The 23052-nt window shown below is 43.1% G+C and overlaps 1 protein-coding gene and 1 long non-coding RNA gene across 2 annotated transcripts; one reads left to right on the top strand and one right to left on the bottom strand.

The window, feature by feature from the left end:
* Positions 1 to 572: 572 nt before the first annotated feature.
* On the top strand, positions 573 to 19639 carry LOC148392340 (uncharacterized). Its single transcript, XR_015860739.1, has 3 exons — positions 573 to 703; positions 10932 to 11033; positions 19218 to 19639. It is a non-coding gene; the product is annotated as an uncharacterized LOC148392340 (long non-coding RNA).
* fam110d (family with sequence similarity 110 member D) lies at positions 3731 to 12049 on the bottom strand. Its single transcript, XM_088386644.1, has 2 exons — positions 11901 to 12049; positions 3731 to 6501 (listed from the first exon to the last, which is right to left on the bottom strand). The coding sequence occupies exon 2, from the start codon at positions 6111 to 6113 to the stop codon at positions 4839 to 4841; it is 1275 nt and encodes a 424-aa protein (XP_088242770.1). The 5' UTR covers positions 6114 to 6501; positions 11901 to 12049; the 3' UTR covers positions 3731 to 4838.
* Positions 19640 to 23052: the final 3413 nt, after the last annotated feature.

Here is a 23052-nt window from a genome sequence, read left to right as displayed (position 1 = left end):
ATGGTATGTTAAGCTATGCTACAAAATGTGCCAATACTAGGCTGCCTTTGTGAAGCGAAAGGCATCTTCGAGGCTCGGTCAGCGTCTCCTGACAGTCTATTTGTGACGTAGGAATGCGTGCCCACAGCGAGTGCGGGTGAAAAGGTCCTCGGGTGTCCGGCAGAGATGCTGACGGAGGGTGTCAGGAGGTTCCGCCTTGCAAGTTTTTGCAGTTTGGGCCACAAATAGATGAAATTTGGCCCTTTACAGCATGGCTTCTACTAACCCAACATCTGCATTATCAAGACTTTTGTCATAATATTTGACGATATGAAGAAAAAAACTGATTGTGTGGCGCATGTGGATGCATTTTAGATCCTGTAGACAGAAAAAAATTGGATTGCTAAACATTAACTCGTGGCTTGAGCGCTATGTGGTCGACATGTAATATTATTAAATGGCTGCATATTTCCCAAATTTCATTTCCCCTTTTCCAGAGCAACGTTTCCCTCCGGGGTGTTGCGCTTGTGGACGAGACAATTAGACTTAATTGTACGTGCTCCTTCAGTCTTTGCAGCTGCACCTTTCCAATTGGGACACACCTGGTGCAGATCCTCATGCCTCCTTGCAGGACGCCGGCTCGAATGAAGAATGTTGACGTCTTTGTTCACGTAGCGCTGCAGAATGAAGCAGACTTCCTGTGTGTTGTTCCTCGCTGAGACAGGTAGTGTACATTGTTTCCTGTTTCTCTTGAAGTTAAGGCTACAATTACATCCAGCTTAGACTGACGGTTAAGTTACTTCCTCAGATAGAAGTTTTATACAATTGGCCTACCTGTGAGAAATGTACATTTTCTAATTCACACATCTGACCTTAAGATTGACCTTTTATGGTAAAAATCTCAAATGTGTTTGTGCTGATTTGCTACTCAAATAAGAGCTGCCGAGGGTTTCCCGAGCTAACATTGAACATTTGGGTTGTTTTAAAAAAAAAAAAAAAAAAAAAAAAAAAACTTTTATTGCATCTTTAAAATAAATAAATAAATAAATAAATAAATAAATAAATAAATAAAATGCTTGAAAGATATTTTGTTCAATTTCCTGTAAAAAACGTTTTTTCACATTTAAAAAAAAAACATTTTCTTCTTTTACATTTGATTAATACAGCTTTTTTTCTTGTAACATTATCTTGAAAAAAAAAACTTTTTAGTTAAGTGTAAGTTAAGTACGTTTCTTTTTTTTTTTAATGACTTTTCACCCCCTAATTTTCTTCCTTTTTAAGTAAACCCATCTTGTTGATGCGTCACTTCGCATACTAAGTGCCCATGCAGTGCAAACAAATTGTCCCATTCCACCACCACACGTCACGTGGGGCTCTTGCTGTGGTTTCGTCGCGGAGCGAATCCTCCGGGGAGGTCCGGCCCAGCGTGGCGCCGATCCGCATCGTCTTCCCTCGCCCCGGCGGCTCAACCGGGCGCTGGTGGGGAGCGGCCAAACCCAAAAAGTGTGGTGAGGTCACCGGCTTTGATGAGGATGAAGGTCTGAGAAAGCGAGAGTAGACAGACTGGCTCTTCATCCTCATCTGGAGCCTCACCAGAAAAGACTTCATGTATTTTATATTTTATACAGAGTGCCTATACCAGTGGAAATCTTTTTTAGTTTCTGTCGAGGTCCTCATATAAAGGTCTGAGCCTGGACTCAGCCAGTCTGCCTGCAGGCTGGTCGTGCCTCCAAATTGATTCTTCACGGAGATCGAAAGGTTTTCACTTGGGGGCCAGGCACCGATGTTTTCATTCACCGGATTAATGGCAACAAAAGCCCCTCGACACGGACACAAGCTGCCAAGCAAAGGCTTAAACTTTTTATATTTCAAATATGTATACAATATACTTTGCTAGTCTTGCATTTCTTCTGAATTGTTTCCCAAAATCCAGCTTAGTTTTTGTTTACTTAAGGGACAAAAACTTTTTTTTAAAATACAATACATTTTTTCTTTTTGTTCATCTTTTTTCTATTTACTTGACAGATAAAATATTTAAAAAATTCAAAATATTTTTTCTTTTAACAATGTTCATCTTTTTTTCTGTTAGCGTGTCATCTCTGTGACCCCAAAAGAGGGCTCAAGAGGAGTCTCCTTTATATGAGCTAAAATATTATTTTTGTTCATTTTTTTTTTCCAGCAGCTTAGTGGGATAAGTGTGGTATGTGGGACTCTTGATTTAACCTACATTAAAGTGAGAACATTCCTTTTCCCCGTAAATCCTCGTCTTGGGCGTTCTGAGCAGGTGAAAACAAACGTTGGATTTACTCGGGTTCGCTACTGTCGGCTTCTGAGCGGCTCTGATCAAAAAAGACAAAACTTGTCTTCTCCTTGCTTCGAATCAATGTACCAGCCCACCCCAAGCACGACGTCCTGCTCAGGTTTCCCAGACCCCATTCGTGCCCCCCCCTCGCTCTTGAAGCAGAGGTCACATAGGAGAGAAGTCAATGAAAGGGCGCACCGGTGTGATTTATGGCCCCACGCCGGTACGGGATACCAACAACTGGATAGCTCCTGATACCCAAAACCCTTTTGCCAAAGTCGGGAGTAAACTTATAGCCAATTGGAATGGACTTAAGCCCTTTTTTATTTATTTTTTTAATTCTCTGCTGATCGTCTGAAATATTGCATTGTCCAGGTGTGAGTGATTCATCTGTCGGATTTTTTTTGTGGGGAAACTTTGACACAAGTGCTTAAATAAGCGTTCTCGTTGTACCTTGCACTCACTTGTCAATTGTTTGGTCTGCTTCATATCAAGCCTGCTGGTCAAGGTCTGAGTTTATAGCCATAACAGCATTTTTTTTTTTAACCAATATCGAAAATTCGGGTTTTAATTCTCATGTTCGCTTTAAAGAAATGTCGCTGACGGGGTAGCTAACGAAAAAAAAAGGCACAGTTTAAGGCCACTTGAACGTATGGAAACTGAGCTGTTGCATGTGTGCCCGCCTGAAAGTGGAACATGACAAATGGATCCCAGAGGCTTTTCTCATTAGTCTTCATAATTCGGTCAGGTAGTTGGTCTTTGGGCCCCCTGTGGAGATTTTACGTGAATGAAAACCCACATCGGCATCCTGGCGTGGTTAACTGCGCACTTTGTAGATTTTATAGGGTATTTCTGTTCCCTGTGACTTTGCTTGCTCAGCACTGCCCCGATCATGTCCATCCCTACAATTATACGTTGGGAATTGTCCTCTGCCAGCTGGTGTCTTGTTTATTTCAAGGCAGCAGAAAAGATGGAGGGGGGGGGGCAAACCCAAAACATGAGCATGTGTTTAAAGCTTGTCCTGTGAACCCAAAACAGGATGTCTCACAGCGGGCCCTGCGCTCAGTGAGGCTGACATAGGAGGCTAATTGTCTTGCTGCTATTTGAAAAGATGGAAGGAGGTTGATGTTTTCTGTCCTTAAAAAAAAATGTGTGTGAGCAGAGTACAAACCCAGATCTTTGGATTCTTAAAAGCTCTTCAAAAACCCAGATAACGACTTTATGGATACTTTATATCGAAAAGGGTAAAAAGTTATCATAAACCACAAAAATGCTTTCTGGTCTGAGTGGGATCTGATTTTAATCTTTATAATTAATTTAATGACAATTTTTTGACTGCCCACACAATATTTACTTTTTTATATGCTACTTAGTGTCCAAAGGTGTTCCCCAAGGATTGGTACTAGCCCCCCTTTCTGTTACATTACTCAAAACAACACAGAGAAACAGTTGAAATCAGTCATTATTTGTATTTATTTGCCATGTGTATGATACAGATCTCTTTGGAGTAAAAAAAAAAAAAAGTCTTTCATGTACAAAATCACAAAAACGAGCCATTTTGTAAACATGCAACCAAAAGTAGGTCCAGTTGAAGGAGTGTGCCTTGGAGATGATTAATGACACTAAAGCTATCAAGGTTTCCGAGTCATTCCGTTAATTTATCGCATTAGTCAACATACGTTGAATGACCCTCGAGTCTGCATTTGGCCCGTACCATAGAAGTGAGCTATCCGTAGAGCTGGTCAGTGATGAATGAAGTGAGGTAGAATCTGTGGTTTTAGCTTTGAGGCTTTACCGCCACATGCAGCTCATCACTGAACAGCTTACATCTTGATTGTCTTTTTGTTTTAAGCCCCTTTCACACTAACGTCAATAAGTTGAAGGTACCAATGAAGGATGAGGAAGTTGACTTCCACAACACTTGCATCAAAACTATTTTCATCCAGGAAATCGGCAACCTACACTTTGACTTGACTTTTGAATGGTGACCATAATCTATTGAAAGCTAACTAGAAGAAACAGTTTGGTGTTCGTAGTACTTTTCACAGGTTCTCTTAGTGGTAATCAATAGTGTCACAAGCAATTATCAGGACAGTGTATATGAAAATAAAGTAGAATAAACCCCTTAGAAAGGAGAAAAAGCTATATCTTTATCACCTCGTTCTCTGTCCATTTCAGTACATGAACAACCCCACAGGGGAGTCTGGCAAGTTTGTTCCAACGCCTGCGTTTAATAATAAAAAAAAAAAAGAAGCTCTGAATTAAAACAGACATTTTTGAATGAGGTACTCATGGTTCACTTTGCGCAGCTTTTCTCCAATAATTTAGTTCACAAAATCCGTGCTGTCATTATTAGCATGCAATTATAGCTATGTGCCCTCAAAAAATAGTTCAGAATCCAGTTCTGTTTAGGATTGTATATCTGGAATCAGTCCATTTGCAGATGATCCATAAATAGTTTGATCCATTGAGTCATTTGGGGAAAAAATCTTTTTCAAGAATCAACCGCCACATTACTGACGTAAACAATGAGCTAAATGAAATATAGTCCTCTAGATCAAACCGTAGACTCTTTGGGTCCTTCCCGGGCGGCATTCTTGCACCCGTAGAGCCACTTGATAACCCGAGCGTTCCTCTCGATGATGGACACGCCAGTGGGTGGCTGCTCGGCCAGCTCCTCCTGAAACAACCCGTCCCCAGAGTGGCGGGAGAACTCACTGGGCTCTGTACCACCGTCGCCGGCGACACTGCGAAGAGCCAGCGAAAGGGTGTCTATGGAGCTGGCGCCTGACGGGAAATTGTCCCGGCCGAGGCGCTCAATCAGATCGGCGTCCAGGCCGCAAAAGTCAAAGAACTGCTCCTGCTCGGACCAGGCTACAGAGCAACGGAGATGCAGGTCCGATTTGGAACGACGCAACACCCCAAACTTGCTCCCACATGACGAATGCTGCGGTATCACCCTTCTCCACGGATCGTTGTCGTCCATGCCTTCATCTATGGTATCTTTACATCCATCATTGATCTGATCTGTTGTAGAGCCCAACCCCGGGCTGGTAATGGAGTCAGGGCTATGTTCCTGGTCTGTTCTGCTGGATCTCCTGCTCCCTGGCCCACCATCTGTCATATCCTTATCATTAGTCCATGACATGCGGGAGTCTCCATCCCGCGAGGGTGCTTTCTCCTCGCCGATGACCATTTTATGGACTCCCCCACCAGTCTTGTCCCTCATGGAGCCCTGGAAGAGGCGGCGGACGAAGCTGTAGCCCTTCAGCTCCACACTGCCGTTCTCGCCATTGGGACTCTTGCACTCTTTCTTCTGCCGGTAGATGACGAGCGAGTCGGGTCTCATCATGCGTTTGCCGGTGCTCCTGCGGAGGACGGGTGCACTGTGCGGGGCCACCGGGGTGGTGAATCCGTGTGCTCTGGGGCTGGGGAGCTTCCTGTTGTTGATGACGTTTTTATGAGCCTCCATGTCAATGGAAGACAGTTGATTCTCCTTTCTGGAGTCGTCGTTTTCATTTTCATCCCTGGAGGTAAAAGATCCGGACAGAGTGGAGAAGGGGGTGCCGGATAAACGACGAGGAGGGAGTTGGGGAGAGGCAAAAGCCTTCCGAGTTGGCGGCGGGGTGGCGCACGGCACCAACACTGGTTCCTGTTTGGTGTTGATGACCTGCTGGCTCTTGACATACTTAGCCTTGTCTGCTTCCAGCCTCTCTACAGCACTAATCGCTCGACCGTGGTTCCCGCCGTCGATCTGCCGCCGCAAGTACTCTGGACCCTTGTTGAGGAGCCGAAGTGGTGACGGTGACCCGATGGGGGTCAACGGCTTCATGATGATTCCACAGGATAGGAAAGACCTCCAAACTGTGCAGTCGCTGGTTCAACACGTGAGTTTCATTCCTTGAAATTGGAGGGTAGCATTTGAGGAAACCACAGCGTTTAAGTTTGGTGTCTCTTTTTGCGGAGGGGGGTAATCTTAGCGCTTAGGTTAATTGATATCCAGTATGTACACAGTCCTTTGGATAGGTGGGCGGCTCTTTGAGTGTCAGAAAGCGAGACACTCCCTGGCCACAGCGTAGCCCAAATAGCAGGCGGGGTTGCTCTTTGAAAAGTCGGCTTCTTTGCCTCCCTCGACTCACTTGCACTCGGCACCGGGCAACTCGACACGTAGCCTGACAGATGGGCCAATGTTTTTCGCCGTGGCCTCACCTGTGTGGACCCTGGGGAGGCACAAGCAAAGAGAGAGGAGGTTTTAGTCGTTTGACAGAGCAGATGGCAGACGCTGCTATTGTTGCCTGTGTGTATTTAAAGCATGTGGGAGTTGCATGGCCTCAAGATGCCAACCTGACACATGTCACTTATACAATGTGTGTGACCTTTTACACACGTGGCTAAAATGTCCCCAAATAAACGTGGAAAGAGATAAAAAAATAACAAGAAACAAGAAATATTTTATAGTGCTAGTTACCAGGTTCTGTTTTGAAATGACGAAACCACTACAAACATAGCAGAGGGACATTCCGGGCTGCGTGAACGAGGCGGGCTCGAATCGCGCCACATGTTTATTACGGGCATATTTATGGACAACTCAGCATGTGTCTGTATTTAGTGTGTGGTCATGAGTGGATCGGAGTGACAATGAGATGTCTGCTAAAAGACAGACACTGTGTGTTTGTTGTCTAGCTAGCATCCTATCAAATGTTATTTTAGCCTTTTTCCTGTGGGTGTGAAACAATGAAAATGACATAGTCAGTCAGTTGTAAACTTCTTTTTCAAAATTACACAAGAGTTAAAAAGCGAGATATGTAAAAAAAAAAGTGAGCTATACTACTAAATTTATTTTGTTTTGGGATAGAAGAATTGGATACATTTTAACATTTGAATGACCAAATATGACTTAAAACCAACCTTTTGATACTACAAAATAATTTTTTTTCCATGTTTTCTCAATACTAACAGGCCGCCTTTTTGCTTTCACGTGACCTTTTAGCTCGTACGGCTTCCACATCACAAACAACATACGGCTATAAATTCTCTGTGGTCCGACAACCTGGTGGTTACGTTTTTCTCCAGATGTCAAGCTTCTAGCCCTGACGAAGTCCTTGTTTAAGAGTAGGAAAAACATATAGAAAAAGAAAATGTGACCGCTGAGTGGAGCTAATTAATTGCATTTTGTTTACCAAGAGATTAGCGGCTTCTGTAGTTTACAGCTTTCACCAACAACAATATTGGCTATTCTTGACAGAGGATAAAGAATATATGCCTCTGAGTATTGTATGTCTGGTTCAGTCTGTTTGTGTTCAAATGTCCCAATAATCTGACTATGAAAGAATTAAATTGCTGATATTTCATTTAAAGGCCAAATGGCCCAGCCCTACGACTGACAACAAACAAACCCTAAAGAGCAACAAACTGTCTCGTCAGATGTTGTGCAAGCGCATTCTAATCTCCGTTCTGCCAGGCGGGCTGGCTCTCGCCCCACAGGAGTTTGGAGGCTTAGCGGGAACGACCCCATGCTGGCGAAAGCAGAAACAGATGTTTAGCGTCGCGCAGCATGGAGATTCTCCACGTAGACCTTACGCTGCTTTTTAATCACTATGGAAAGGACTGTTGTGTAATCAACAAAGTAAAACAGTTACAAATGGCATGATTACTAGGTGATGTATAAAAATGTGTCTCTGGAGAGAAATGTGGAATTAAAATCACAGAGTTAATATTTTATGTATTTCCTAAAATGTGTCTGAGACAACCTTTCTGAATTGTGACATCACAGTAACGCTAATTTGCATAATCCTGCCTCCAAATGGTTGGGCCATAGTTTTTGTATATACTATTATTACAATCTTATGGAGGGCTAGCTTTATTATTTGAAAAAAAATATTTGCATGCGTCATGAGGCGAATGAAAGCATCTGGCCTCAGGAGGCTTCATCAGTGCCGTCCCCGAGAGGTAAACACAAGATAAGAGAGCATTGGACCACCTTGATGAAAGCACTGAGCGCCGCTCACCTGTCAAAAACATCTGGAGACAGACTCGGCAACGCTTGTGCGCGCCATGCTTACGCTCATAAACCACAAAATGTATCAAGACGGTGACAAAAGCACCTTTTTGGTTTTAAAGCTTCTAAACAAAGAGAGAGGGGCTTTGTTGACATTAGTAATGGGTCACAACAAGTCATCTTGGTTGTTCAGCCTCATTAGTCAGGGAGGGGCAACACGGCTGCCATAAAACATAAGACGTCAACTCCTGCCCCCCCCTCCCCCTCCAAAAAAGACAAAGAAAGCAGACAATATTGTAAATCTTCTGGGTATTATCGCGTCTGAGCTGGTGGTTGCTAATGACTTTCTCTGGTGACCTCCACAATTTGACACCCCCCACCAACAACCCCCCACCCTTGCCAACCCCACCCTTAAGACACTCCCTTACCACAAATGGACAAGGGTCCTTAACCGGCTTGCTTTTGTCATTCAAAGACAAAGACGAGCACTAGTGTCAGGACAGTGACTGACTACAAACTGATGAGCCCCGCTCCCTTCCAATCAATGTATTCTTTTGTGATATTGTCTATCCAATTAGCAAGTATGAATTCTTTATTATTTTTCTGGATTAATAATGTATATTAACAATATAAAATATCTTCATGATCATGACGAGATCGATTTTTGTGCAGGTTCTGAAAACTTGACATAAATATCAGCAGTGGTATCACGATACTGACCCGGAATCAGCTTGATATCAAGTCCTGACCAAACAATGTTGTTTAAGCTTGTGACCGGAACAATTTTGTTATTTGACACAAATTTGTCGGTTAACTATGTCACTTAGTCGTTTTTATTGGACTGTCCTCGATGAACCCCATCGAGCACTGGTTGGTTGCTAGAGAATCGATAGTGGCCCATTTAAAGTATGTAGCGAACCAGCAGGGGGTCGAAAGTAGATGGTGGGGGCTTTTTTGAGCTGACCTCACCTTTGAGGTCACGACACAGCAGGAGCAAACGGCCTGCTCACCAAAGCTCCCGAGTGCTTGCTAACCTTTGGACCATTTGCGTTGTCGTCACGTTTGGTCACCGCACCAAATCTCCTGACGCGCTTGAACGCGACGCTGCTGTCCATCATCAGGGTTGTTTCGCTTTTGAAGATGTCGCAATTTGGGGTCGGCAGGTGGCCGACTTGACACCTCGTGCGACTTGAGCGTCCCTCTTAGCACCTCGTTAAAAAACACATCTGCTTTGGACGTTTTGACTTTCTGGATTATTTTTGACTTTTTTCCTTTCACTTTGCAGGTTATTTCTAGTCTGTTCTCTTTTGTTTATTTCTATCGTGCAAGGCGTCTGTTATCCTTCCCAAGTGGCTCGGAACAATCCCATTACATGACAAGCAAGAATCTCCAGCAAACCTTCTCCATGTCACCTCACTTCTGTTGTTTTTTCGGGCCGGCCGCCACGCGCGCGCCGCCGTTAACCTCTGTTGAACCCGCCAGCTGTCTCGTCTCGTTACGCGTCGGCCGACCTGCTTCCCGACAAACGCGCCCGGCGGACCCACCCCACCTTCCTCCTTCTCCTCCTCCTGTCAGAATCACACGACAACATCCGGCTGAGGCCCGACGACGTCGTCACGGTTGAGCGAAGTGTGACGAGGATGTGAGCACGCAGGTTCGCAGCTGTCAGACGCACTCTCGGGATGGCGGTCTGTCAGGTCCGCTTTAGATGATTTGAGAGCCGGCCGTAAATAATTGATGGAATCATACGTCCGCCGAGGCTGCTGATGTAACAAACGTGACGAGAGCGATGATGACAGTCGAGTCGACGCGCTTCCGAAGTTAGACGGGAACATTTGGGGCAGATTTGGATGTCTGCTAGGCATAGGAAGAAGCAGCTTGTGCGGATTTTTCCTTAAAATTTGTTGCTTAGCTGCTGTAGCTCTGGCCACTGCAGTTTTATACTCCACAATCTCCACTTGGTTGCAGCGCTCCATTTACTTGCTGCCCTTAATCTCCGCTTGGATAAAATCACTGAAATACATGTTCATTCCAACTGAGTCATGATTTTTGCTTTTTGTGATGGCCCCTCAAAGATACAGTTACATCTGCCTCGTGGACAAAAGTATTGGAACACAGCTCTTAATCAGTTTCACCTCAAATGTAACGACCCAATACTTTTGCCTAACATAGAGGCCTTTTTTGTTTTCTGTGAGGAAGTTCCCAGGCAGTCCAACAAGCAAAAAAGTCAAATTAGAAGATAGGAAGGGTCCACATCTGATGTTCCTGCTCCGGCTGTGGATGCAAAGCTTGTTCGAGGGTTGTAGGGGTAATGATGTCATTAGTGGGTGTACGTTGCCCCTCTAATTAGAAACGTAAGCAGAACTAGAGGGGGGTCCTTACATGTAGAAAGATGAAACAGCTTTGAAGGAGATGTATATGCGATGCTAGTACATGCCCGTGATAAGAAACACGTGCAGCGATCGGCGTGAAACAATCAATCAGGTTGTTGCCTCCGCCACGCAGTCTCAAGAACCATACGGCCAAATGTTGGCAAAAATAGCTGTTGAAAATGGACGGCCACTCCCGTAATAATATATTAAGTCAGGAAAATATGAAGTGATGCTTGTTTGGTGTTACCAGGTTACGGATTGTACTCTTTTTATATTTTAGGGCCGGAACTTTGGGCCGTTTCATCCCGCTTGGAGGCGAATGACGAGTGGGCTCGGGAATAGATGACGGCTTTGGCCTCGGGGCAAGTCGCGCTTGATGGAGGTAATAACACACTCGTAGACACAACCGAGCGTTACTATCGCTCACAAGATCCAACAAGCTGCCATAGAACACCTGCATAATTGGCACACGATAAAGGCCACCGGGGAGGAAACAATTGAATGACGATTGGATTAGTCACGCTGGATGACGTCACCATTAGATCACTCTCCTTTCCACGCACTTGAGAAAGTAATTTAAAATTAATCGGGAATTATGAAGTAACAGGAAAGCCGGTATTCATTGGCTTTGGCCTTTTCCAAAAATCAATCATTAAATGTCCTCAGCGGGGATTGTGCGGGTGAATGTTTACAACCCACGTGCGCTCTGTTTAGTCTACTCGGGACGTCGTTTACCTGTCTGCCGGTCAAACTGATTCACTAATTATTTTTACTGAATAGGTGAAGTAGCATGTCTCTCGAGACTTTATTTCAGCAAGCATCTAAGGACTGAAGAATTAAGTTGATCCAAAAGTTAAGATAAAGTTTTCGTGTATTAACAATGATGAACCTCTTGTTACACTTGTACAACTGACAAATACATGCAATTTATTATTTTAATGACTTTTTGATTGTCACAATTTGACCCTAAAGCACTTTGCAATAAGCAAGTTTGCAATATGCACTCGCAAAGTTTTTTTTTAAATACATTTTAAATGATTAATAATCAATTTAATCGACCTTAAAGTTTATCCAAACATTTGCATAAAAATGATAATCAGTGTTAAATTATGCTTGAAAGGGTTCATTTGCAAATCTGCAGCGACTTCAAGTGTGTACAAGACTGTTGAAATGTCAAGAGTGGAAAGTAACCCACGCTGGAAAGTCACGAATCCCAAAAATCTAAAAATTAAATTTACTTGGCACTTACCTATGTTGGGTAGGTAATCCGCTCTTGTTTTGATCCAATGCAAAAAATGTCGTGACGTTGTCTTGCTGTGACAGACAGACGCTTCTCTTGCGTGGACGTCGTGTGCAATGAGGCAGCGTGGGGAGAGAGTCGTGCTACATACAGGGAGGAGGGGGGGGGGGGGGGAGGAGAGAGAAGGAGAGAGAGAGGGAGAGAGAGGGATAGAAAAGCTGCGGGGGTTGGGCAGGTATGTGTGTGTGCGCGTGTAGGTGCACGCGTGTGTGAGTGTTTGAGTGTGTGCGTGTGTGTGTGTGTGCATGTGTAAGTGTATGTGCGTGTGTGTGTGTGTGTGTGTGTGTGTGTGTGTGTGTGTGTGTGTGTGTGTGTGCGTGTGTAAACTGACTCCCACGTTTAGCTGAGGTAATAGCGGGTGACGTGACGTGCAAGATAAACATGACACCGAGTGTAGACCAACAGTTAAAAAAATAATTTGGAAATAATACAAAATGATTTAATGATTGTAGTCATAAGTGATAATTAACGTTAGGTAATAATGAAGTTGAGATCGCCCCAATGATTGGGGCCTAATCAATTACAAAGGAGAGTTAAGGGCTGCATGAAATATTCTTCTTCTTCCTGGGGCGGCATAACAGAAAGTAATTGAGAAGCACTGCCCTCATCAATTATAAACTATTATATGATTGTTAAATAATGTAATAATAGACTACAGATGTTGAGTTCCACCCAGAAATTTAAAATAGGAAAAGTGTGACGATAACCATAGAACAGGAAAGTGCCTAACTGCCCTTACTCATAATGACCGAGCTAACCAAATGTCAATTGAATTCACATAATTAATATGACCTAGCAGATGCTAACAAGTAGCATGTAGCTTCGGGGCATGAGTAGAATAAGGACGACCAGTGTCTGGGTGATGTTTTTTTACTCTTCCAAGCACTCCATGATTAACTTTGTTCGAAAAGAAAAGACTGATTAAGGACTTGCTTGATAAAGGAAGGCTACATGAAAGATCCGCTTCACTTGTGATGATAATTCGCTGATTGAGTGATTATCTCCACTGATACGGTTTGATTGATTGATTTGATCCTATTGGAGTGTTTCACACCTCATCATTAGTGGACATAATTGAATTTTCTGTCATTAATCTTTATATGGGTTATTTTACAGTGATCATCACATGACTCTCACTTTTCGCCATTTTGTTTTTGTGCTTAGCTCATCCTTTCCTTCCTCAGCTATCACACTAAGTTTTTTTTGTTTGTTTTTTTGACGTGGGGTTGGTGGGAGGAAGAGATAAAGCAGGGATCCACACCTGTTTTTCATTCCCAAGTTCATCACTCACGACAGGCAGATGAGTGAGAAGACACAGGGCGAAACATTGGGACGTATTTTCCCCCATAATATAAACGGATTCCAAAACAGAACCATGTTAAAGCCATACATAACGGATTTAGTAAAGAAGTCAATTATATTGATAGAGTATGTTAAAAAAAAAACAATTACAGCTGAAACAAAGTGCTGAACATAAATAAAAAGCAAACATAAAACATACGCATGTTCGCAGCCAAAAAGAAGCTTTATTGGAGCACCAGCAGGTCAACAGCGGTGTGCGCTGTTGACAAATGACATGTCTCAGAATAGAACTTCCTGTTTGGTTGAGGCTCCAGTCACGCCTCATTTGGGGGTCACCGCCAAACGGGAGAAATGTGCTCCGCTTGATCTGCCTCTCTGCCGACCTCTGACCCTTCGCCCCCCCTCCCAACTGGAGGAAATCACGCTTCCTGCTGAGTTTAGTTGCGTAGTTCTTCACTGGTGGCAAGGTTAGCAGGTGGCTAACGCTTCCTGGTGACAGTTTGTGCTAACAGTTCTTGGCGCCGTGTCGACACGTGGCGCTAATCCTCTAAGAGTTGCCAAACATCACGGCATAGAATAGAGAACATGTCTCCCCATTGTGTTTGCTTTAGCCTCCCTGCTGACCTTCGAACCTGAGTCAAACAACTGTCTAAGAAGTTACAACTCCTTTTGCTTGGCGTTGACGTCTGGCTCGGACATTGGGATGCGAAGAAAAACAAAGATTGTACATAAATCCCCAACAAGATTCACTCCCTTTGATTGTTTTGCGTAGGAAGACGGTCATAACATGCTGGGAATCCGGGCGGTACAATGGGAATGTCCGGAATGTATCATGTCTGCCATTTCCGAGCACAGAAGATCAAAATTACTGGACAAAGAGGCGGAAATGTGAGAAATTCCTGGCTTGGAAAGAAATGTGTTGTTACAGTGGAACACCCCAAAGGTGGTACGGCGGAAAAGTGCTGAGAAAATACTCCCAGAAGTCAATCAGCGTGTTGTCAGATAATGGTGAGACTTCAGCTGGGTTAGGATCGAAAAGATATGACCTTCATTGGACAATTTGAAACTGAACAAGATCATGCTTTTGATTCGCTCTAATGGCGGCTCCTTTCCGCATGAATCGATTTACATTGACAATTAGTTAGAGACGAGGTGAATGGTTTCCACATGGGCACAATACGCCTGGTGATGAATTGCGCCTGCACGCTCCAATGAGCTAGAGATACCTTACACATTGAGCTGAAGGCTATGTTTACATGATCCCTATTACGTGAAAACCTTTCCAACTTTGTGCCAACTCTCCGACCTAGAAATTTTCCTATAAGAGCCTTTTCGTGATCTTCTTACCGGCTCGCTGTCCAACATGAAAGGTATGAGGAAGTCAAAAAAGACTTCAGTAATTTCAGTAATCTGCTCCGAAAAATTTCTAGGCAGTATGAAAGTGGCTACCGAGCGCTTGAACATACAAGACAAGACCGTGAGAGACGTTTGCAGACAAGCAAAGCGATGTCCACTTAGTCTCGTGTTTTGGGACAAGCAAGGCGATGACACGGACGTGTTGTTCCTCCGCCGACCACCGGCGCTGTTCAAAAAGACGTGTCGCCACAGGTTGCTGGTTCAAGTGAGCGTCTCCTGTTTTTGGGACACTCACAAAGGAATGCCGGACTTCCACGCCTGAGGGAACTTGTCACAAGGCCACTTAGCCCTGATCAACACCTCTACTGGACCAAAAAGTCTCCATTCAGTTTTACACATCCGAGAGCCATTTTCCCACCGGAACCCATTTTTGCTTGGAGTGTTGTTTAGAGTGTGTTAAGGTTGCTTTCATGTAACTGATACCACATTAAAAGTGGAAAAGTACTGGTTGGCTATACCAAATTGTGGACCAAATTGATCACGCTTTAAGTATATGATACAACGTCAAAGATTTAAGAATTAATGAAATTCACATCCTCCGCAGCCATTGACCCTAAAGGTTTAGAGGTTGATCCTGACTTGATTGGTCTTGGTCTTGAGTTCCTTTGCACTTTGATGCAACCCTCAAGGGAAGTCCAAGTGCCCCTTTAATTAGCAGTGTGTGTCCAAGCTTCCCCGAGGGCAGCAGGGAGGAACACGGACAAGAGGGAACCACAGCGCCAGCTTTGAGGGGTAACGCTGATTGTCAGTCTGGCTCCAGCTAAAGGTAACCTCAGGCTGCTCCCACGCTCACTGCTGATAATAAATCCAAGGAGGCGCAACTGGTAGTGACGCCTCTGTTGGGTCCCAGGTCATCTAGTACTAATGGAGGCCCACAAAGACAATTACTTGTTCAAGTAGAGAGGCGCTTCTGCTTCAACGTGGGCCGTTTTTGAGTTGTTTGAGAGTTATATCTTCAAAGATAGTTTGTAGATTTGTACAAACATATGATCCTTAACCTGGTTTTAGTCTTGACTCTGCCTCATCCCTCAATCTTGGTCTTTACTTGGTCTCAAGGTGGATTTAGTCTTGACAAGGTTTCAACCAGTCTTGACTCTGACTCAGTTTCAGTATCAAACAATCATCCCGCCTTTCTTTGTAATGACTCAGTCTCAACTCTTCAAACTTTTGGTCTCAGGTCAACTTCAACTTCAACTTACCTTGGTTGTAGTCTTTACTCTGTTTGAACCCGTCAAAGTTTCAGTCTTAATTTGGTTCCACTTTGAGCAACTTTTAATTTTTTTAAGGAGATCTTATCTGAACGGGAAGAGAACTTGCTGTGTCAGCATTCGCGGGGGAGTGCTGATGATTAACTCACGGGAACCTCTTGTGTAAAAGATATCCAAAAACACAAGAAAGTAAGCCAAACGTGAAGAGCAAAGTCACATCTGCAGTCACAACAAGGCCTCGTCTCAATGCATCCCTGACCTCAGTCGCTACTCAAACAACGAGAAGAAACAACAATTGATTGAAGATAGGAAAAAAGCAAGCCTTGTTGAGTTTCTCTACGTCATCTGAGAACGAAGAGTGGGCCCAAGGGACAAAGGGGCTTCTCATCAGGCTACTCGCTAATACGAGAGAAACTCAGCGATGTGTGGCATTTCAATCCAGAACGGCCACAGCAAGTAACATCCGATATTATTTCAATTCCACTTCAAACGGCAATTTCAGAAAATAAGTGCATGAACTCATTTACACATTTTACCCCCACAAAAAGAACACATCGACTCCGAGGGAGTTCATTCGGAATTCAAGGATTTTCTTCTCGGAACTATTCCCGATTGTGTATATGAACATAAATCATCAAAGCGGCCACACGCAGTCAGTCAGTGGGTAGAAATTAAGCCGTGCAACCTCACTGGCGTGGACCTCAAAGATGAATGTGTGGCTTGAAAATGATACGGAATGATGTGATATATAGCACGCTAAGCTAGCTTGCTATACATAGTAGCTTAAGTTTTGCGACACATCTGCAGCGCGGTCGTCCACGCAGGTGGCAGAGACTTAAAAGCGCTTCCTGTCCACTCCTGCCGCTCTTATCTTCCTTCCTTCAAGCCCTTTGCAGCTTTCTCTCGTGTTCTGCTCGGCGACGGCGGATCCTGCTGACACAGCTGTTGGCCGCAATGTGTGGGTGTGTGTTATTTGTCCAAGAGGCTAAAGAGGCAGAGAAAGCCCGTTTGATAAAGTAACTTTCCAGAGTTGTGACCTCATTGCTCGGCCGCTCGTTGTCGTTATCTAAGGCCGTTTTAGGTCAACTTTTCTGAGTCCAATGCATTATTCATTAACAGATTTCATGTAAATAAGAACATCAGGTGATTTAAAAAATGAAACTTGACTTTTAAGGAAGTGAAACTTTGAACCTTCTTGAGTCACACTCAATTTCTTCATAGTTCCTATTTGTCATTGTATAGTTACAAAATTTCGCTATCGTGGAAGTTGCATACAATTGATCACATGAATCTGCACATCACATTTCTTCATATTTGTTCAGTTAATAATTAAAAAAAATGGAAATATTAAAAAACAGTTTGTTCCAGTGGTTTAACGTTTGTATCATAAAACTGTTAATGACTTGTTCACTACTAGTAACTACTAGTAATAAAGTGTCAAATACAAATATGAGTTAATGACATCAGTGAATGCTTTGCTCTTAAAAGTTACTTGTGCCTGATAGCGGTCATCTCAGGGCATTCACTTTAAAATGAGCAGTAAAATTCCACTGGCATTGTCAACAAATGGAGGATTAAGATGCCAAGTTGGTAAATAAAACCTGATGTGTGTGTGTGTTCTGGTTTGTGTCACTCACTCCAAACAGGTCCTTCATTTCCTGTTTACAGCGTTTTCATTGTTCGGTCTCTGGAGACCACGGAGAGAGTTGAGCTGATAAAAGTGGCGGTTAAGAATACCAACGGGGCAAACAGATCTTTGGGCCATAGATAACGTGTTATCGGCGCTATCGCGATGCTAATCTTGTGCTAATCTGTAAACGTGTTGTGAGTCGCCTACTGGATCCTTTTAGGCGTGTCTATTTTGAAGAGCTTGATAACGTATCTTTTAATCTCACCGCAGTGGGTGATTAGTTGGAGGATTCACAAAAGTTGGACAATACCAAAGAATCTCAACAATGTAGCGTTTATTTTGATCAAATTTGGTAGCAATGAGAGAAGATCTTGAGGCTGAGTGTTGGCAAGTCCAAATCAAAATGGCTGACTTCTGCTTTGTTTTTAGGCTTGGATTTTTGTGTCTTCGGAAATGTAGCAGAAATGACCCCCACTCAGGACAAAGTTTGCCCTTTAAAAAAGACACAAGACGCTGACTTGTGTGTAGAGGTGGGAGGTCTGAGGCAAGAGGCGGGCATGGAGGTCAAGCTCCATTTGGCATTGTTTGGAGGCCATGCAGGTCTTGGGTCTCCGGCCGAGACCTGACCTAAACTGTTTACTTTTTTGGAGAAAGCCTCTGAAAGCAGTGTGATAGATGGCCAGCAATTCAATCAAGATCTCGCCTTTGATTTGTGATTTTTTTTCTCTCTTGCTGCTGAATAATGATGATAATAATAATGGCCCCAAAAGCTTTTTGTTCTTGGGAAGAATAAGGACTAATTAACAGAGAATGCCAGAGATCCTTCACACTGTCTTGTTCTCAACTTGGATTTATATAGCAAGATCTTCATTTCCCTACAATATGTACGACACATATAAAAATTGTGTTCGTCATGTAAATCTAGCCTGAGATATTCAGACCCTGCAACCTTACAGACTTAATTCCTTACTCCTCTCCAGAGAGCCATTTGTGGTTTTGGGTTTTGTCTAGGAAGCAAGTATGTGGTCAGCCGCTACTTCAATACCAAATTCACACCAGCGACATCCATGAATGTAGAATATATGATCGAGTTTGTGGGTCAATTGAGGCTCTTCAGAGAGGGGGTTGGATGAAAGCTCTGCAGAGCTCCACAGAGCCCCAGGGAGGCTACGAGAGGGGGAGGGGGGGAGGGGGCTCCACTGCTCTAATGCAATATTTAAGATCCAGCGCGTGTGCATACCCTGATGCTAAAAAAAAATAAATAAAAAAAATAAAAATAACTGTCCTGCCTTATCATCGTCCACGCTGACTCACGCTATCCATGCATTCACTTGACATTCTCTATGAGGCTGGAGGGCCGACACGTACTTGGGGGAACGCACTAGTTGAGACCGGGACAGGTTGAGACCAAAGCTGGCTAAGGCCAAGTCAAGTCCAAGGTCAGTTTTAGGCTCATATGATATGATAGTGTATTTTTACATCCTGTCGTTGAAATGGCCCATGTGTCCCAATACTTTTGCTCGTGTTGTGGATTGTAGTATTCACAAGCAAGCGGATTTCTTACAGAGTGCAAGCTTTCCTCACTATAGTTATCGCTATGCCACGAGAGGTCCTGTCGATCCCCGAAATAGAAGCCTGCATGTTTTGTGAGAACTGATATTTTTATCATTTGCTCTGCTGAAAATGGCTGTTTTGTGGCTTTGTCCTCAGCAAGAAGTCGTCTCTCCCTTTATGGAAGCAGTAATCACAGAGGTTCCCTCCTGGTTTTCACCATGCTGGCAACAAACTCCGGAACGGATTCATCACACGGACTCACACATATGACAGAAAACTGAGGCTGATTAAAGACAGTGACGGTATACTTAGCATTGATGCTACGTAAACAACATTAGCCATGGAGGCAGTGACGCGTACGCTTGAGCGACCAATGGAGCCAAGTGGGATAAAATCTCATCATTATGAAAATTACAGCTTTTCTGCTCAATCAGGCGGCGCCTCATTTTGGGATGGATAAAATAAATGACTTTGGGGAGGCCACTGCGACAGGTTATCATGTGGCAGACATAAATTGTGATTGTTGCTACGTGATTTTGAAAATCAGCTTTTTAAGAATAAAAGTTGTCAAAATGTCAGATGATGTTAGGACGCTCTTTGAAAGCTGATTTGTGTTCTCCTTGAGATATTGCGAGAGCAAACAGTGAGTCATGACACTGGGAGTCTCCTCCAGCTCTTTGGGGAGCGTAAAATACAGAACCAACCTCAATTTTACGCAATTGTAGAGAGAGAGAGATTTGATGCGCTCCATTTTGTCAGCTTTATGTCCATAATTTCTGGTTCCCCGCTTGTCGACTTGTCCTTACACAGGACCTCATATCTCATCTGGCCTTGGCCATTGCTATCCGTCTCAGCCTTGTACAGTATGCTAGTCATAACTCTTGAATGAGATTATTGGTTAAAAGCACCAAGTAGAGAAGAAAATAAAGCGTCGTGGCTCATTTCTATGAACAGGCTAAGATAACTGAAAATTGTTGTGCTCCGTTTTATTGAAGACATGCACAAAAACGTAACAATCAAAACCAAAAAATGACAGATGACAGTTTTACTACAATTCTTCCAGCCGAAAGGCATAAAAACTGTCATTAGCGTTTATTAGAATAGAGCATTTTGTAAACAATAAAAGTGTTGGTCACCACAGACAACACCGCCAACTACTGGCCTGGCATGCATATTACATTTTTGCAGCCTTGTAAATAGAAATTGTTTGTACATTGTCGTTGTCGTGTAAGCACGCATAGCCTCGGGTTGCTCGATCCACTTTGAATCAAATGTCAAGTGTGCATCCAGAGTTGTCGTACCTCTGAGCGCTTTTCGTGGCCTACTTTGATGTTCAAAGTGAGTCCCCCCCCCCCCCCCCCTCCCATCTCTTTTTGTGTCGTGCCAGATGTGACCTGCAGGAAAAAGTGCTGAGCGAGTGCACCTTTCATGGGAATGAGGTAAGAGTTATGGTCTACCACGTAGAACACAAAGAGATGAAACACCTCAGTGCCAAGACCGAAATCTGGTGTACAGAAGGACCTATTTTACAATTCTTATTGTTATGATTAAAACAGCGTGTGGGCAAAGGAAACAACTGCAGCAAAGGCCTTATGGCTCCCACCTGAAACTCATTTTTACCAAGAAGAGTTTGTGCAACGACCTTTTGATATAACACACAAAGTCACTTTTTGGAAATTACACACAATGCAATACCTTCAGGCACCTTAGAACAGGTTTTTAGGGTCAGGTTTCAGGTGTCAGAATGCTGTTTCAGTGATGTCAGCTTGGTTTCTTTTGTCCTTACTCCTTCCCAAAATTTTAGGTAACAAAACCCCTTCAGAGAAATTGACCCTGCTTATTCCTCAGAATTGAGAATAGGTCAAAAACCCATTAGAGCCACCATTGGCTGCATGATTGTCCAAATATACCATTTAGTTGAGCTGTTGTAATTTGTTGCAAAAATGGAAAATGTAACTCCAATTGGGTCAAAGTCAAAGTCGTTATTTTATTTTTGAATTGGATGAATAATAGTTTCAAATAAAGAATTTTTATGGCTTCAACCACAACGCGATCATCGATTGATTGTCATTTCTAGTTTGATATCGCCCCCTGCTAGTAAAAGTGTGCACATGCAAAGGTTGGCCATTCTAGACAATTATACAACCATGACGCTAGGGGGCGCAGAGGTATCATTAGAAGACGAAATATGAGCCGAACAACCATTGTTACTGTACTTGTGTATTTATTTTTCCTTCAAGTAGAAGCCAGCAGATGAAACGTGGACCAAGGAGAAAAAACAGAACGAATGGAGTGTTGCTTTTAACCCATTTTAAAGTAAACAGTGCGGGGGCGGATTGGTGTTGGCATCATTGGTGAACTTCCTTAATTGTTTTTGTGATTGACGCAAAACTACCTCGTTTCCCATCAACGCTGGAATTTCACCATGTGTGTCAATGGTGCAAGTCTCTTTCGAGTCATGATAAAAGCACAAGGAAGGATGAATGAAGCAAAGAAATGTGTGTGTACCGTACCTGTTGAAATTTAGATACAGTAAATTCGTACAGAGATACAGAAATACCTTAGTGACTTGGTGTGTGGCCAAAGGTTTACGATCAAAATTTGGGTGGCATTTCCGCAATCAAGGAATTCACTGGTTAATGTTTACACACTTTTAACAATATTGTCACTAGTCACAGCGATCCAGGTCAGCACAAATACTCGACCAATGCGGATTTTGTGAGATTGATTACGATATGTGGCAGAGTTAAATTCTGATAACCAATTTTAAAAAAAGTATATAATGAATAATTTACTTTGAAAAATTCAAATCTATGACAACCTTGCTTCTGACACAGTTTGTCACATAAACTCAATTTAGATTTCAACCCGCATCTACGAAACACACAATGACATTGACTCTCTTACAAATCATAATCCCAAACTGGCTAAGTACTGCAAATAATAACATGTCACTGAGGCTACTTATAAAAGCACAAACCAATAGTCACCAACATTCGACTTTTTATTAGATTCTGCCTACATGATTAAGCTCTCTGCTGTCGGATTTACGTCGGTAACCCAGCGTGAATGTGGGATCTAAAAACAAATGGTAACAGGACACCATCCTGCTATCCAGACGTGTCTATCATCCCTGACACAAGTGAAATGTTTTTGACGGCTGAAGATTTGTTTCTGACACGCTTCAGATGGATGCTGTCCATCTTTCTCTTTACTCGGCAGCATCCTCTGGGCTATCAAAAATGTCAACGTTCTAATGAAAGCCAGCATTGCACAGTAAAAATCACACACTTCCTCTTTGTAATTCTCCAATTTCCTGGTCTGTGAAGCTACTTTGATGTATAATTCAGTTTGCCTATGAAGGACAAAGAGCCAATCTTTAAAAGTAATACCACTACAAAGCGAAACGCAGGGCAATGAAAATTGTAACGCAATAAGCAGCTCCAAAGAAAAATGGCCGCCGCCTCCCAAGTTGACTGCATGCAATCTGAAATGTACAAAAACAACTCACAAAATGCCTTTGATGAAAGGTCCTGAGTCCCATTAAGTGATATATCTTGCGAAGCCTAAGCAAGCAGTCAAAAGTCTCCTATAAAGCAAATATTGCTTCCTGCAACCTCAAGGAAGCATTTAGATCTTGTCTGGCCATTAATTCTCTAAGCACATGCAGCCACATTCCTGGCACGACCATTGTGAATACTGATGTCGGGGTTTAGGTCGTTTGGGTGCATTAGAATTATTCTTCTCAAGAAATTTTGAAAAGATTTGCTCTGGCCAAGGTGAAATGATACAATAATTCGCTCTAAGGTTAAACTGAAACACTTCATGACTAACATATTAATCAGGAGACATTGGACTGTGTGTGATATGGTGTGATACTTGAGTAATCCTTCGAGAACTTTAGAAAAGCCTTTTGACAGACAGGAAGTGGAAAAAATAATTTAAGGAAAAAACTGGGCCCACTGTTATGTATTATATATTTTATTTTGAC

This window comes from Syngnathus floridae, chromosome 10, assembly GCF_059516105.1.
Source record: "Syngnathus floridae isolate MCC-2025c chromosome 10, RoL_Sflo_1.0, whole genome shotgun sequence".
In the NCBI taxonomy this organism is placed as follows: Eukaryota; Metazoa; Chordata; class Actinopteri; order Syngnathiformes; family Syngnathidae; genus Syngnathus; species Syngnathus floridae.
Note: the sequence above shows the minus strand (reverse complement) of the source record. Positions and strands in the feature narration are given on the sequence as shown.

What these genes read in the sequence shown, in the direction of transcription:
- fam110d (XM_088386644.1), bottom strand. Translation starts at nt 6,113, where the DNA reads ATGAAGCCGTTGACCCCCATCGGGTCACCGTCACCACTTCGGCTCCTC.